The sequence below is a fragment of the Citrus clementina genome, unplaced genomic scaffold (genome assembly GCF_000493195.1).
Source record: "Citrus clementina cultivar Clemenules unplaced genomic scaffold, Citrus_clementina_v1.0 scaffold_1, whole genome shotgun sequence".
NCBI classification, from domain to species: domain Eukaryota; kingdom Viridiplantae; phylum Streptophyta; class Magnoliopsida; order Sapindales; family Rutaceae; genus Citrus; species Citrus x clementina.
The window spans coordinates 2,271,487-2,287,273 of record NW_006263303.1 but is presented as its reverse complement, the minus strand read 5'-3'; the positions used below and the strand labels follow the sequence as shown (position 1 = coordinate 2,287,273).

Sequence of the window (15,787 nt, the reverse complement as noted above, 5' to 3'; positions counted from 1 at the left end):
TATGCACCACTTATAATAAAAATTCTAAAAATTTTCTTCAACGCGTTGATCACCATAGTAAAAGTTATTAGCCCTCATGTTTAGCTTTCCTTATGAATCATCGGTCGTCTTACATAAATTCTACCACATACCTTGCATAAATCTCAATCATGTCTTGTGCTTAAATAGCGTGCACTAACAAGCAGCAAAACATCCTCCTTCATGGAAATTGTTTTTGGGAAAAACAAATATGGATAGATCAATGACACAACACAAGGACAATCCCATCCTATCGTGGTGTCATTTTTATAAGAAAAATAGAAAAGTTGGGTGTATTTCGATCAAGAATTTATTTTTATTTTGCTGAAGAAGTAGAGACACTGAATTAAGAGGCTTTCGTTATTACAGGAAGGAACATAAGTATAGCAGTTCTTTCACTCACACAATTGAGGTCAACCCTCTTATTTATAGGCAGCTATAGTTAGCATAATGAACAGACCAACCGTGTCCTTTGAAGTTATCAAGCAGAACGAAAAATTGAATCAAGAATCGGAGGAACAACGTCGAAAAGAGGCACTTTTATGTTAACGATGAATTCCGAGTCCTCTAGACTTGCTGTCTTTGGATCAAAAGGCCGCTCCCTTCCAGGAATACTTAACCCCTGTTTCATTTGACCCAATCGTCGCGCATATAGAACTTGTGCTGAAGTTACAGGCTTCCTAATGGATTCATATTCTTCCAGAGCAGAGTATAAATGATCCGGCCCCCACTTCTCGAGGCATTTTCCTAACACTGCTGCATCTATTATCGCCATGTTTGTGCTTCTGGCAGAGTGTGGAGTTGTCGGGTGAGCTGCATCTCCTGTTAACACCACTCTGTCCCAGAAGATTTTCTCCAAAGGATCCCGATCATATATAGCATTAAGGAAAGGATCCTTTGTTTCTTTGATCATTCTTGACAATTCAGGTAACCAAACCTGCTCTGCTCTTTGGTGCAACTCCTCGATCATGTCACTGCTTACTTTCACAGAAGTTGTATTTCCCTGCAGAGAATAAAATAATTTGTTTCCCAATGTCACGTCATACTGCATTGATAAACCGGAAAATTAAAATTAAAAAAAAAAAATTGGATCCAGTGATGGTCTGAGCTTTGTTGATCGTTTGCAAAAATTAGATTTTAGCACTCAACCCAAAACCCCGGAAAACAAAATAAAAAGATGAAACAAAAGTAAGCGGTTACCTTGAGCTCGGGCTCAGGTTGATTGACATACCAAACCCAATTGAGCTTCTCTTTCTTAAGCTCAGTGACTATGATGTGAGATCCTGAACCAATATTAATGTAAAGGCATTTCCCAATATCAGGATACGATTTTCGAAAGCCTAAGATGGTTTCTGAATTGCTTTCTGAAAAATTAAAAACACCTCTCCACGCACAGTATCCTGCGTACCTATTAAAAACACATTGAAATTTAAGAAACAAAATACTCAAAAATTAATTACTTTTATTGATATTCACAAGCAAGCACAAACCTCAATTTGAAGTCAGGTAGAATGCTCCGACCAATTGATGAGAGGATCCCATCTGCTCCAACGAGCAAATCTCCTACTATCTCGATTATTTCAGCAGTCTGAAGATCCTTAGCTCTAACTTTGACAGTTAATTTGTCTTCAGAAATACAGAAAGAGAGGTATTGGTGACCCCATAAAAATATTTCAGGTGGCAGAGTATTGTATATAAGGCCATGAAGATCAGCCCAATATGCATTCAGAAACTTAGCGCCTTCTTCTCTTCCTATTACCCAGCTGATCTTCTTTTCCCCGTCTGTTGCTAGGTACTGCAATTAAACACAAATTGAAATTTTATCTATTCAACATATATAGATATTTTTTTCACAATGAGATTCCATTCTAAATTGTATTTTGTGCAGAACAAAATATACTTTTTTCAAATCTTAACCATACACCATTGTATATACACAGTGTGCAACTAATATCTTTAAGAGATCAGTATAATTCAAAGTATACACGTGTCGCAGGAAAGTCAATTTTGTTGGGGGAACCTGTGCCTCCCAGTTCGAGTGTGGGTTGTGGTACGGGCTTAAAGGTGCCTCCCACAGTTGGGGCCCTCCCCAGGATACCTCGTGGTTAAAACCAAAAAAAAAAATATTTCAAAGCACTACTGGATTCTACTGGGAAAAAAGAAATTAAATATATTATATTATATACCTCAGTAATGGTGATAGGTAAAGTGTTGTTGTAAAGAAGTTCAGGTTCATGGAGCCATGACTGAACAATTTTCTGAGCCAATGGATCGAGTCCAAGGCCAGCACCGGTTGGGTTTTGGGTTGGGGATCCACGAGTTTTCTCAATCACAACAACATCCCATCCTGCTGAAATAAGTGCTTTTGCGCATGATTCCCCAGCAATGCTTCCTCCAACTACAATAGCTTTTGGCTTCTGCTTCTGCTTCTTCATATTCATCTCTCTTGTTTCCAAGTAAAAACTGAAGAAATTATATTGTTGTATTCAGCACAATTTTTTTTTTTCTTTTGGCTTGGGGTGGTGGCTTTTTATATAAGAATCGTTATACATTTATTTATGCTGTTTAGCTAGTCATTAACGGTCAAGTCAAGAATGTCCGGCTTATCACTCCACTCGACTTGCTCCCGTCAAAGTTATTTGTCAAGAAATATCTCCGGCACGATTTTTGCACATGAATGTCAATATCATGTAGGAATATTTCATTCCTATTTTATAAAGATATTGTCCAATAGTTTAGGAAGTATTCACTTATTCTCCTTTAATATTATTAAGCCTTTCAACAGTTACTTTGTCTTTATTTTGTATAAATAATTCTGTAAATTTCATTAAAAATACAGACCAATAATTATATTCTTCATAGAATTTCTTTCAGTGCAGTGATTTTATCATTATCAAACATGCACTTGTAAAAAGTAATTAAATCAATAAATTCTTAACTCGCTATGGGTTTTTTATTTAAAAAAAAAAATCAACTGCCGTAGGTTTTAACAATTACTAAATCCTCGCGTAACCTGCAATGGGTTTTTACTACACAAATATTAAAACAATACTTTTAAAACACAAAAAATAAATTAAATTATATAAGTCAAACTATAAATTTATAATAGGAGCTTAAAAATCTACATAGAATACCCATTTCTAAATTTTATCAGTACAAATGAGAAATTAAAGTTTTAACATTAAAATAAATACACAAATATGTCAATCTAGTATAAAATATTTCTGTTGATCAATAAGATCAATACCTTACTTCATCTTTTTAATCAATACATACGTATTGTCAATAACATTAACAAGTAAATTTTAGACAATTAATTAAATAAATAAATACCTAAAGTTTAGTAAGCAATCTTTAAGTTCACAGCTATTAATTTTTTTTTTATAATTACAACTTTTTTACGGCAGTTGTAACTTAAAAGGTATAATACTTCGATTCCAAACAGGACCTAGGTTACAAAGTTATGCCAAGTGGTGAGCGAATGGTCCATGTTATTAACTAAAACAAGATTAAATGTGAAAATTATTTGTTTTAATTAGTGTTAAAAAATATAATTTATTATTTTTAAGATATTTTAATATTTATTTAAAAAGTAAAAATTTTATGAGCATAAATATAAAAGTATTGAGTTATTAGATATTTATTGATTGCAAAAAATAACTTACTAGTTATATATATGTGTATAAAATACAAAACTAATATTGTCAATACAAAAGTTAAGACGTAAAATAAAAATGTGAAACCAATGGTACCCTCATTGATGTAGCATAATTATATATTGACATGTGTTAATATATTATTTATCATAATCATTTCACCACCGCATAATAATTTCTGCAAGAGTCAATTTTAAACATATTTCACAGGATTCAAACTTTGTGTTTGTGGTATATTGACATATTATCTTGTGAGAAATTCTAGAGTATAATATAAGTGCTACATATAACTAATACATATATGATATGTATAGTTTAATTAAATATAATAATTAATTACATAATAATTTTTTAAAATAAATACACACATAAAATATATATATATATATATATATTAAATGTAATACTTTTGGTACACTCTAGAATCTCTCCTAACTTGTTTCTCTGTCTTCTTTGGCGAGCTATTGCCATTTAATTGACATCATTTGTTCATCTCTTCTAGAACTTGGACTCCATCTGTTGGAGTTTTATAGGATGTGCTTTTGAAAAATAATTAAGGAAGTCCCTTTCCCGGCCCCAACGAGTTAAAATTTTTTTATGGTTGGTGATGCATGGAAAAATTAAAACTAGAGAGGAGCTTTTTAAGAGGCATATTCTTGATAAAATGAATACTGAAAGATGTGGCCATGAGAGAGAAAACGCGATGCATGCACTTAGGGACTGTTTTGTTGCAAAGAGAATATGGAATTGTTTAATTCCGGTCAACTTCAGACATCATTTTTTCTCCTTTAATTTTCGTGATTGGCTCTGTTTCAACTTGGGAACGACTGGTATCAATGAAGTGGGGGATGAATGGGCATGTTTATTTGGAGCGGCTATCTAGAAAATTTGGTTTTGGCGTAATCAATTTCTTTTCTCACAAAAATCCCCTTGCTGCACTCATGTTGTTGCTGAAATTAAATCTTAGGCTCAGTACATTCAAAATGCACGATCAACTCTTAGTTTCGGTTAGAGTAATAAGATTATCAAAGACGTTAGATGGCAAGCTCCCCTTGAATCTTTTTTCAAATTAAATACTGATGGATCACGATTAAAGAATGGTCTAGCCAGCGCTGGGGCCTTGGTGTGGGATTGCTCTGGAAAGTGGCAGTTTGGCTTTGGCATAAACATTGGATTTGGATCGGTGACTACTGCAGAACTTTGGGGTCTTTTTCAAGGACTTAATATTGCTTGGGACCGTGGCATTCGTTATTTAATTGCAGAGGTGGATAGTCAATGTGTTTCCCAACTTATTTCCTCTACTAGCTTGATGCCTAATGCACATTTTTTCTCTCATAACTGTTGGAATTTCCTTGTGTCAATAAGTTGCTTTTATGGTCCTAGTCTTTAGGAAGTTTGTTGGTAATGTTATTTGCAAGATTGTGTTTACCTAGTCTTTAGGCTAGAGTTACTGGAAAGTGGCTACAATATTTGCTGAATAATGGCTGCTATTATTTCGTTAAGTTTGTTCATGTAACGCCTATAAAAGGCAACCTCATTGTGAATAAAATTAGTAGTACTTTCATCCATTTATCCTTCTTTGAGTGAACTATTTCATATTCACTTATAACAGTGGTATCAGAGCTTGAATTAGAAAAGTGGAATTGACAGAGTTAGTAACAGCAGCTTACTTGGCTCTTTTTTCACTCGTGTTGCAGCAGCAGAAATTCATGGCTTCTGAGAATTTTGTTCAACCTGTAATTCCCCGCTTTGATGGTCACTATGACCATTAGAGCATGTTGATGGAGAATTTCTTAAGGTCCAAGGAGTATTTGCAGGTTGTTTCAATTGGAATAACTGAACCACCAGCCGGTGTTGTTTTGACGGATGCTCAGAAAATAGAGCTTGAAGGGCAACGATTAAAGGATCTCAAGGCAAAGAATTACTTGTTCCAAGCTATTGATCGCTCAATCTTGGAAACAATTCTTAACAAAGACTCCTCCAAACAAATTTGGGATTCCTTGAAAAAGAAGTACCAAGGGACAACAAGGGCAAAACGGGTACACCTCCAGACACTTCGAGCTGAATTTGAATCTCTACGAATGAAGATGGGAGAGTCGGTCTCAGCATACTTTGCAAGGACAATGGCAATCGCAAATAAGAGACGAATTCATGGCGAGCAGCTCGAGGATGTTATCATAATTGAGAAGATTCTTTGATCTTTAACGGCAAAATTTAACTATATTGTTTGTGCGATTGAGGAATCAAGGGATATTGACACACTTTCAATTGATGAATTGGAAAGAACTTTGCTAGTCCATGAGCAGAAAGTAATCCGATAGGATAAGGAAGAACAGGCATTACAGGCAGCAGCAAATCTCAAACCAACTGGAGGGGGTAAACGAGGTTGGAAAGGCAAGAATGGGCAGAACAGATCAGAAGAAAAGGTTGATGATTCTCAAGGAAAAGGAAAGGATTGTGATGGTCAGAATTCGACAGGACATAAACCAAAGTCTAAAGACAAATCGAATGTTAAATGCTTACGTTGTTAGAAGTACGGTCATTACCGCTCCGAGTGCCGTACTAATTTAAATAAGAATCGTGGCGAGAAATATAACTTTGCAGAAAAGGAGGAAGAAGAAATTTCCCTTCTTATGGCATGTCATACAAAGGAGGAAAGTCACCAAAATCTATGGTACTTAGATACCGGTTGCAGCAATCATATGTGTGGGGATAAATCTGCTTTTTCTGACTTGGATGAGACTTTTCAAAATATTGTAAAATTTGGTGATGACTCCACAGTTTCTGTCATAGGGAAAGGAAGGGTTGCAATCCAAACCAAGGAAAGTTCTCATTCTATCTCAAATGTTCTATTCGTTCCTGAACTGAAAACTAACCTTCTCAGTGTTGGCCTGTTACAAGAAAAGGGCTATGAGATCTCTATCAAGGAAGCAGTTTGCCGAATCCATGATGAAAAATTAGGCTTAATTGCTCAAGTGAAAATGACGGCAAACAGAATGTTTCCATTGTATCTTCACCATACTGCACACTCATGTTTTGCTGCAAATTTCAAAGATACAGCATGGTTATGGCACTTTCGTTACGGGCATCTTAGTTTTGGTGGATTGAAGACCTTGCAGCAGAAAAATATGGTGGTAGGCCTTCCACAATTTGAGCAACCTTCACAGCTTTGCGAAGAGTGTATTGTCAGTAAGCAACATCGAGATAATTTTCCAAAAGGAAAATCCCGGAGGGCAAAGAAAGTGTTGGAGCTAGTGCATTCTGACTTATGTGGGCCAATCAAGCCAACATCAAATGGAGGTAAACGATATTTTATCTCATTTATTGATGATTTTAGTCGAAAAACCTGGGTTTATTTCTTGCAAGAAAATTCGGAAGCTTTCACAGCCTTTCAAATGTTTAAAGCACTAGTTGAAAGAGAAGTTGACAACCAAATTAAAATATTCGTACTGATCCTGGTGGAGAGTTCAACTCTCAAGAATTTGGAAGCTTTTGTGAAAATCATGGAATTAGAAGACAATTGACAGCAGCCTACACACCTCAGCAAAATGGTGTATGCAAGAGGAAAAATCATACAATTCTTAATATGGTACGAAGCCTTCTGCAGAGGAGTGGTCTTCCCAAAAGTTTTTGGCCTGAAGCAATTGTTTGGAGTGTTTTTTTATTTTGAACAGAAGCCCCACAATAGCTGTTCAAAATATAACTCCTGAAGAAGCATGGAGTGGATGTAAGCCGGCAGTAGATCACTTTCGGGTATTTGGATGTATAGCATATGTCCACGTACCAGATGAGAAAAGAAGAAAATTAGATCACAAAGGTGTAAAGTGCATTTTTCTTGGTGTTAGTGATCATTCAAAGGCCTACAAATTATATGATCCCATCATCAAGAAAATTGTCATTAGTCGTGATGTCATTTTTTATGAAGAGAAGACATGGATGTGGAGATGCAGTTCTGTTGGGCAGTAAATTCCAGCAGATTTCGATGGTGAAATTGAAGAAAATTCACAGCAACTTCAGCCTTCAACAGTCTCTGCTCCTGACCTGCCGCAAAATAGAGTCTCAGCAGAAACTCCACCAGCAACAAATAAACTTGATGAACAAGTTGAAGCTACAGATTCACGTTCTCAACGTGATAAAAGAAGGCCTGCATGGATGTTAGATTATGAGGTAACAGGATTTAACACTCTTGAGAATCCACTCATACACTTTGCCTTGTTTTCAGAATGTGATCCTACAACTTTTAAAGAAGCTGTCAAAGAACAAAAATGGCTAAAAGCCATAGACGAAGAAATTGCAGCCATTGAAAAAAATAATACTTGGGAGTTGACTGAACTTCCAATGGGGCAGAGGACAATAGGAGTCAAGTGGGTTTACAAGACAAAATTGAAGGAAAATGGTGAAATTGATAAATACAAGGCACGCCTAGTCGCCAAAGGCTACAAGCAAGAGTTTGGCGTGGATTATAAGGAAGTATTTGCTCCCGTTGCAAGACTTGAAACGATCAGATTGATTATTGCTCTTGCAGCACAAAATTCATGGCATGTTTTTCAACTAGACGTGAAATCAGCATTCTTGCATGGGGAGCTACAAGAAGAGGTATTTATCGAACAGCCTCCTGGATATGTGAAATTAGGCAGTGAGCATAAAGTCTATAAATTGAAAAAAGCTCTATGTGGACTAAAACAAGCACCCCGAGCTTGGTATAGTCATATAGATGCTTATTTCTTGAAGGAAGGTTTTCGAAAATGCCCATATGAGCATACTCTGTACATAAAAATTGGAGATGATGGGAAAATGCTTATGGTATGCTTATATGTAGATGATTTGATTTACACGAGAAATGACATAGTAATGTTTGAGAAATTCAAGGAATCCATTATGCTTGAATTTGATATGACTGATCTTGGTTTGCTGCATTATTTTCTTGGCTTAGAAGTCATACAATCTGATGCTGGAAATTTTATTTGTCAAAAGAAATATGTGGAAGAGATCTTAGAAAGATTTCAAATGAAGAACTGCAACTCTGTCACTACTCCAATTGAAAAAGGATTTAAGCTTGTTAAGGATCTTGTAGAAAGAATAGTTGATAGTACCCTTTACAAACATATTGCTGGAAGCTTGATGTACTTAATGGCAACTCGACTTGATATAATGCATGCAGTTAGTGCCATCAGCATATATATGGAGCGTCCAAGAGAGGATCATCTTTTAGCTGCAAAGAGAATTCTTCGATACTTGCGTAGTACTGCTGAATTTGGGTTGTTCTACAAAAAGGGTAAAAAATCATATTTGTATGGCTTTGCAGACAGTGATTATGCTGGAGATTTGGATGACAGAAGAAGCACATCTGGATATGTATTTATGTTTGGTTCAGCAGCTATTTCATGGTCATCTAAGAAGCAACCGATAGTTACTTTGTCAACAACTGAGGCTGAGTTTGTTGCAGCAGCTTCTTGTGCATGTCAAGCACTTTGATTGAGAAATATTCTTCATGAACTTCAGTTTAAGCAACCAGAGTCAACACAAATCTTCTGTGATAATAGTTCAACAATTAAACTTTCAAAGAATCCGGTTCTACATGGAAGATGCAAGCACATAGATGTGAGATACCATTTCTTGCGAGACTTGACAAAAAATGAAGTCATTGATCTTGTTTATTGCAGGAGTGAAGACCAAGTTGATGACATCTTTACTAAACCCCTCAAATTGGCTAGTTTTTTGAAGTTGAGAAAGTCACTTGGAGTTTGTAAATTACAATTTGAGGAAGATTCTGCAGAATGTTTAAACTGAATGTTAATAACATTTAGTTTAAGGGAGGGATTGTTGGAATTTCCTTGTGTCAATAAGTTGCTTTTATGGTCCTAGTCTTTAGGAAGTTTGTTGGTAATGTTATTTGCAAGATTGTGTTTACCTAGTCTTTAGGCTAGGGTTACTGGAAAGTGGCTGCAATATTTGCTGAATAATGGCTGCTATTATTTCGTTAAGTTTGTTCATGTAACGCCTATAAAAGGCAACCTCATTGTGAATAAAATTAGTAGTACTTTCATCCATTTATCCTTGCTTTGAATGAACTATTTCATATTCACTTATAACAATAACTGCCGTAAAGGAACTGATAAATAGACAATAGCTCATTACTATAAAGTATATATATTGGGAAGCCAATTTTGCTGCAGATTCCATGGCGAAACTTGCTGGTTCCTTACCCCTTAGATTTCATGTCTTTGAAAACCCCTCCAAGGGTCTTGGTTATTAGTTATGTAATGATATATATGGAACCTCTATTCCCTGTTTTGTTTTAGCCTAGTTTTACTAGACTCCAATGTATCAAAAAAAAAAGGAAGTCCCTTTCCAATTAAGTGATCTAAAACTAGGGCCACATACAAACTTCAATGTATTAAATGACGAAACACACTACAATAAAGTGTGTGGTCTTTATTTAGTAATCACTAATCAGATCAAATTAAGGGAGAATCTAATCCATTTTTCCTCGTTTAATAGGGTAAAAAGCTATTCATTTAGGAAGAATGAAGTGGTGGGCCAAATTTCGTCTATTTATCTTCCTTTCACACCCTCATTTTGACTAGAAATTTGTTCTGGTAAGAAAATAGATGAGAAACTTGTGCATGAGACTCCTGCCCTACCGGAATCAACAGATATATTCTTCAAATTTGTTTATTTTGAATACAGGGCATGGCTCTACAAATCACCATCATTCTTAAAGGAAAGAAGATAAATTGGTAATAAAAAGTCTGTGGGTCTAAAATCTTAGCAAATCTTTATCTTTGGGCAATTGCTAAGTTCTAGCTTCAAATTTTGATAGCAATCCAGTAACATATCGTCTCGCTCTTCGTTTTCATAATTTGGGTATTTGGTTTTAGCAGGTACCAAGGGCGGAGGTAAGAGGAGGCTAAGGTTTTTTTTTAATAATAATAGTTAATTGTAAATTTACTCTTATTAAAACTTATCGTAAAAAAATAAAGATATAACTAATAATTACAGTCAAATTATATTTTCTTAAAGTTACAAAACTCACTCAACTCCCTAACTAATTGATCCAAAATCCAAATTCCCCAAAACTCAACTGATCAGGTCATTAAGTAGCTACCTCATAAGTGATGCCCAGCCGCTGCAGCACCCTCATGCTCAGTCTCTCGCCGCACTGGAAGTCCCAAATTCCCCATCTTTCCATGCACCGCCTGGTATGGTGGTACCTCACCAGTCATTTGGTATATTAAACTTTATTATAAATGAAAAATAAACATTACGTGCCATTTATTTATATTTTTTTATTTGATAATTTATTTATATTTTTCTTTCTTTTTTTATTGACAGTAGCATGTATATGCCTTGGATATCGATCCTAGTACTGGAGTCGTTTATTTTACTGACAGTAGCATGTATTTTCAAAGAAGGATATTTTCTTTTCTTAATTCTTGTTCATCAATTCCAGATTAATATTTGACAATGCTTACACCGAATTACTATTCTTGTAGGCAATATTCTTCTGTAATCGATAACGGAGGCAGAAGCGGGAAGTTACTTGAAGTATGATCCACACAGCAATGAGGTGACAATCATGTACAGAGGTTTGGCATTTCCAAATGGAGTTGCCCTAATCAAGGACAAGACGTTCCTCTTAGTGGCTGAATCCATCTCAATGCGAGTTCTGAGGTTTTGGCTCCATGACCATAGAGCTATGTGCCCTCCACAACCTTTTGCTCAGCTCCAAAAATTTCCGGACAACATTGAGGCAGACAGCAAAGGAGAATTCTGGGTTGCATAATAAAATTTATTTTTATTTATTTATTGTGCCTAGTTTGTAGTTTATTTTTTGCATAATAAAATTTATTTTTTCTTTCTTCCTGCTTAATTTTATCATCCATATGGTGCCATACTTATTAACAATCCAATCAACTGCAATGTTTTTTAAAAAGCTCAATTGTACGTTTTGTTCTTATGTCAATGCTAATGCTGAAAATAGTGTCTAAGTTGCTGACTAGGCTTGTGGATAAGTGATCCTGTTGTATCTTTCAGAAAAAATTTCAAGAAGTTAGGCCTTAAGACAGTGAGATAGCATCGACAAAGGCAGATTTTATGCAGTGTTTAAATTATTTCATTTAACTAATCCCTAATTTTACATCAAATTTAGGTATATCCCAATACCATGCGAGTTTTGGTCGAACAAAAAGAAAATTAAAACAAATAATTATAAAGAGTAGTCTGTTTTTTAAAAGTCATCAACCAATACCTAATTTTTTTTAGGAGAAAATTAACCCCCTTTGTCTTGTAAAATTAGTCATTTATCTCTCATGTTCTAAAATTTACTGAAATCCCCTTACGTTAATAGTATTTTACTGTCAACTTTTTTTTTTACTTCAAAATGAATTTAAAAGTTGATTCGTTTTCTTTTAAGAAAAAAAAAGTTGATTTGTTTTTCAATTGTCAAATTTTTATATTACAAAATGATCAAATTAGTGTAAAATTAGGCATTGGAATATCAAGTGTTTATGACGAAAATAGCCCCACTGCTCTTATTGTTGAAGGAATATTCAATGCAGCGGCAGCCGGAATCCTAATATACATGTCCTTGGTGGGTCTTCTTGCTGCAGATTTTATGAATCCAAAGATGCAAACCAATAAAAGGCTTCAGTTTGGAGCAAATGTTTCTCTTCTTTTAGGCGCTGGTTGCATGTCTTTGTTAGCCAAATGGGCTTAAAATTCATTGAGATTTTGTCTACAAGTTTTCTTTTTCCAATAGTTTAATTAATTTGCGGCAGTTTTTGTACGGACATTTTTAATTTATAATAAAGTGATTAAGGTATGATCCTAGTAAATATCCTTCTTAATTAGAATAATTTATCTGCTTCCATTCGTCCTTCCAATTACTTTTGCTTATGATCATTTCCATCTTGGTTCTGATTGGTTCAGTAATTTTGTTGTACTTCGCTCACATAAATAAATTAAAAATCGTCTGCGCATTTTGTTAAAATTTGGAAGGGCAAATCTAAAAGTCAAATAATGGCTATGGATGGACGATTTCGTTCCATTTTCTTTTAGAATAGTATTGTCTTTAACCCCTCTTCATGAAATTAGGGTTGTCCGAGCTTATATACTTAGTAGTTTCAATACAATAAATATTTAAATTGACAAGTGATTCTCTCTTTGTAATACTCTTTTGTCATGAGGATGTTACCACTCATGGTCTCCACGCAGAAAAAATTTAGAATACATAAAAAATATCATGTCAGTCATATAACAAGTAGATAATGTTATGACATGTGTACATTTATTTTTGAAAAATCTCCATACAAGTGGTGTGCATGCATTGGTTGATTGTATTATTTCAAATGTATTCTAGAATTCCTCCTCCACTCGTGCATAAATAGTTCAACAAATAATTGAATGCAAAAGGAAATTGAAGACATCCAATGCAACAGAATCACTGCGGAATCAATTTCTTTTCTCACAAAAATCCCCTTGATGCACTCATGTTGTTGCTGAAATTAAATCTTGGGTTCAAGACATTCAAAATGCACGATCAACTCTTAGTTTCGGTCAAACTAATAAGATCATCAAAGATGTTAGATGGCAAGCTCCCCCTGAATCTTTTTTCAAATTAAATACTGATGGATCACGATTAAAGAATGGTCTAGCCAGCGCTGGGGGCTTGGTGAGGGAATGCTCCGGAAAGTGGCAGTTTGGCTTTGGCATGAACATTGGATTTGGATGGGTGACTACTGCAGAACTTTAGGGTTTTTTTCAAGGACTTAATATTGCTTGGGACCGTGGCATTCGTTATTTAATTGCAGAGGTGGATAGCCAATGTATTTCCCAACTTATTTCCTCTACTAGCTTGATGTCTAATGCACATTTTTCTCTCATAACTGCCATAAAGGAACTGATGAATAGACAATGGCTCATTACCATAAAGCATATATATCGGGAAGCCAATTTTGCTACAGATTCCATGGCGAAACTTGCTGGTTCCTTACCCCTTGGACTTCATGTCTTTGAAAATCCCCCTGAGGGTCTTGGTTATTGGTTATGTAATGATATATATGGGACCTCTATTCCCCGTTCTGTTTTAGCCTAGTTTTACTAGGCTCCAACGTACCAAAAAAAAAAAGAATCACTGCAGAATTTGGCAGCTGACGAATCCTTAATTTCCAAAGCAATTAAAAGTAAAGAAATGGTTGCTAGGTAGTTGATTCATAATTGAAGTTGTGCGTTTGCAAGAGATTATTCTTTCATGAATACAAAGATTCAGATACATAAATAAGTCCGTGAAAACCGCTGTTAGAGTAATTGTGGAATTGGAAGTTGGTGCAAACTAATATTTAGAACAACAATAATCAGAATCTTAAATGGCTTCCTAATATCGAGAGGATTTCTAAACCATCTGAATAACCAATTAATCATGAATATTTCTAGTCCGTATAAAATTCATTCTCCTAAACAAATCTTTTATATTAACTCTTATAAATTCTTTTACGGAGACCACAATTCTTATTATTACAATTCTATAGAGGTGGTGAATTTCCTGGAAGCTGTAAACTTTCAGGAAAATTGTGAATTTTATTTAGCTCCACCTTCACCTTGTTAAAACATGTCCATAGAGGCTCTAGCAATGGCGGGAGTAGATTGTAACAAATGTAAAATCAACTTGATTGAGTGGAGCCATCGCATACCTTCGCATTTGTTGAATAGTGGAAGAACTGAAGAACAGCAATATCGAAATTATTGTAGAGGGTTAGAAATGGCCATAAGAGGAGTGAGAATGGGTAATGGTTTCGGCTCTCAACAGTATCATCCCTCCGAGAATAATAAAGATATGAAGGCAGCAGCATTGATTGAATGTGTAAAGGAAATCGTTTTATTCGTCTTTTGCAATTTCTTCCTTCAAGACAGAAGATAAGAAGCTCATGACAAGGAACTATCAAGCGTTATTGACGGAGAAAAAACCAATCACTTGAATTATTTCAAGTATTTTGTTACATTTCAATTTATTTCTAATATATTCTTCGTTATTAAGAAAAACTGGCATTTATTATTCGCATCCCTTTTAATTATATTTATTTCTCCATCCACTTCCGGAAAGATAAAATGCCTTCAACCATGCCCGCATTTAGCCATTTATTTGCAAAGCAAAATAATGTCAACTAAATGCGCGAGAAAGGACTAGCATGTCTTAGTTCTCGCTTTAATTTGTCAAGATTTCACTCCTGCGCATTCGAGTGTCTTCTATCAACTTCACTGTGAAAAAATCTGTGTCTTAGTTTAAGTAAAAGGGAATTTTCATTGTTTGTGTTTTTCATATTTTCTCTCAAAATCACTAACACTATCTTATCACAAGACAAGGACCAAACAAAAAGATTGACCTACACACATATGATGGAAGATGATAGAAAAAATATTTCACATCGCTAATATTAGTTACTAGATTAATAACGTAAGGCTAAGGCAACTCCTAATACATGAGCTAGTATTTGAGTACAAGCTCGACTCACCAACTTTTGTATGCACCACTTATAATAAAAATTCTAAAATTTTTCTTCAACGCGTTGATCACCATAGTAAAACTTACTGACTCTCATGTCTAGCTTTCCTAATGAATCATCGGTCGTCTTACATAAATTCTACCACATACCTTGCATAAATCTCAATCATGTCTTGTGCTTAAATAGCGTGCACTAACAAGCAGCAAAACATCCTCCTTCATGGAAATTGTTTTTGGGAAAAACAAATATGGATAGATCAATGACACAACACAAGCACAATCCCATCCTAACGTGGTGTCATTTTTATAAGAAAAATGGAAAAGTTGGGTGTATTTCGATAAAGAATTTATTTTTATTTTGCTGAAGAAGTAGAGACACTGAATTAAGTAAGAGGCTTTCGTTATTACAGAAAGGAACACAAGTATAGCAGTTCTTTTACTCACACAATTGAGGTCAACCCTCTTATTTATAGGCAGCTATAGTTAGCATAATGAACAGACCAAGCCGTGTCCTCTGAAGTTTCCCCAAAGCTGTGAGAAAACAAGAGAAGGTTTGTCTCTAGATGACTTTGTTACGTAAAAATGAAAATGTTACTTTCTCCCTCGAAAATTA

General features: G+C 35.0%; 1 protein-coding gene across 1 annotated transcript; it reads right to left on the bottom strand.

Annotated features, from left to right (window-relative positions):
- Positions 1–313: 313 nt before the first annotated feature.
- LOC18054046 (6-hydroxynicotinate 3-monooxygenase) lies at positions 314–2,512 on the bottom strand. Its single transcript, XM_006450458.2, has 4 exons — positions 2,205–2,512; positions 1,509–1,813; positions 1,219–1,426; positions 314–1,021 (listed from the first exon to the last, which is right to left on the bottom strand). The coding sequence occupies exons 1-4, from the start codon at positions 2,457–2,459 to the stop codon at positions 500–502; spliced, it is 1,290 nt and encodes a 429-aa protein (XP_006450521.1). The 5' UTR covers positions 2,460–2,512; the 3' UTR covers positions 314–499.
- Between the last annotated feature and the right edge of the window lie 13,275 nt (positions 2,513–15,787).

Coding starts and splice junctions, on each gene's coding strand:
- LOC18054046 (XM_006450458.2), bottom strand. CDS start 2,459: ATGAATATGAAGAAGCAGAAGCAGAAGCCAAAAGCTATTGTAGTTGGA. Junction 1,814..2,204: donor TACCTATCACCATTACTGAG/GTATATAATATA, acceptor GTTTAATTGCAG/TACCTAGCAACAGACGGGGA. Junction 1,022..1,218: donor AACCTGAGCCCGAGCTCAAG/GTAACCGCTTAC, acceptor TATTCTCTGCAG/GGAAATACAACTTCTGTGAA.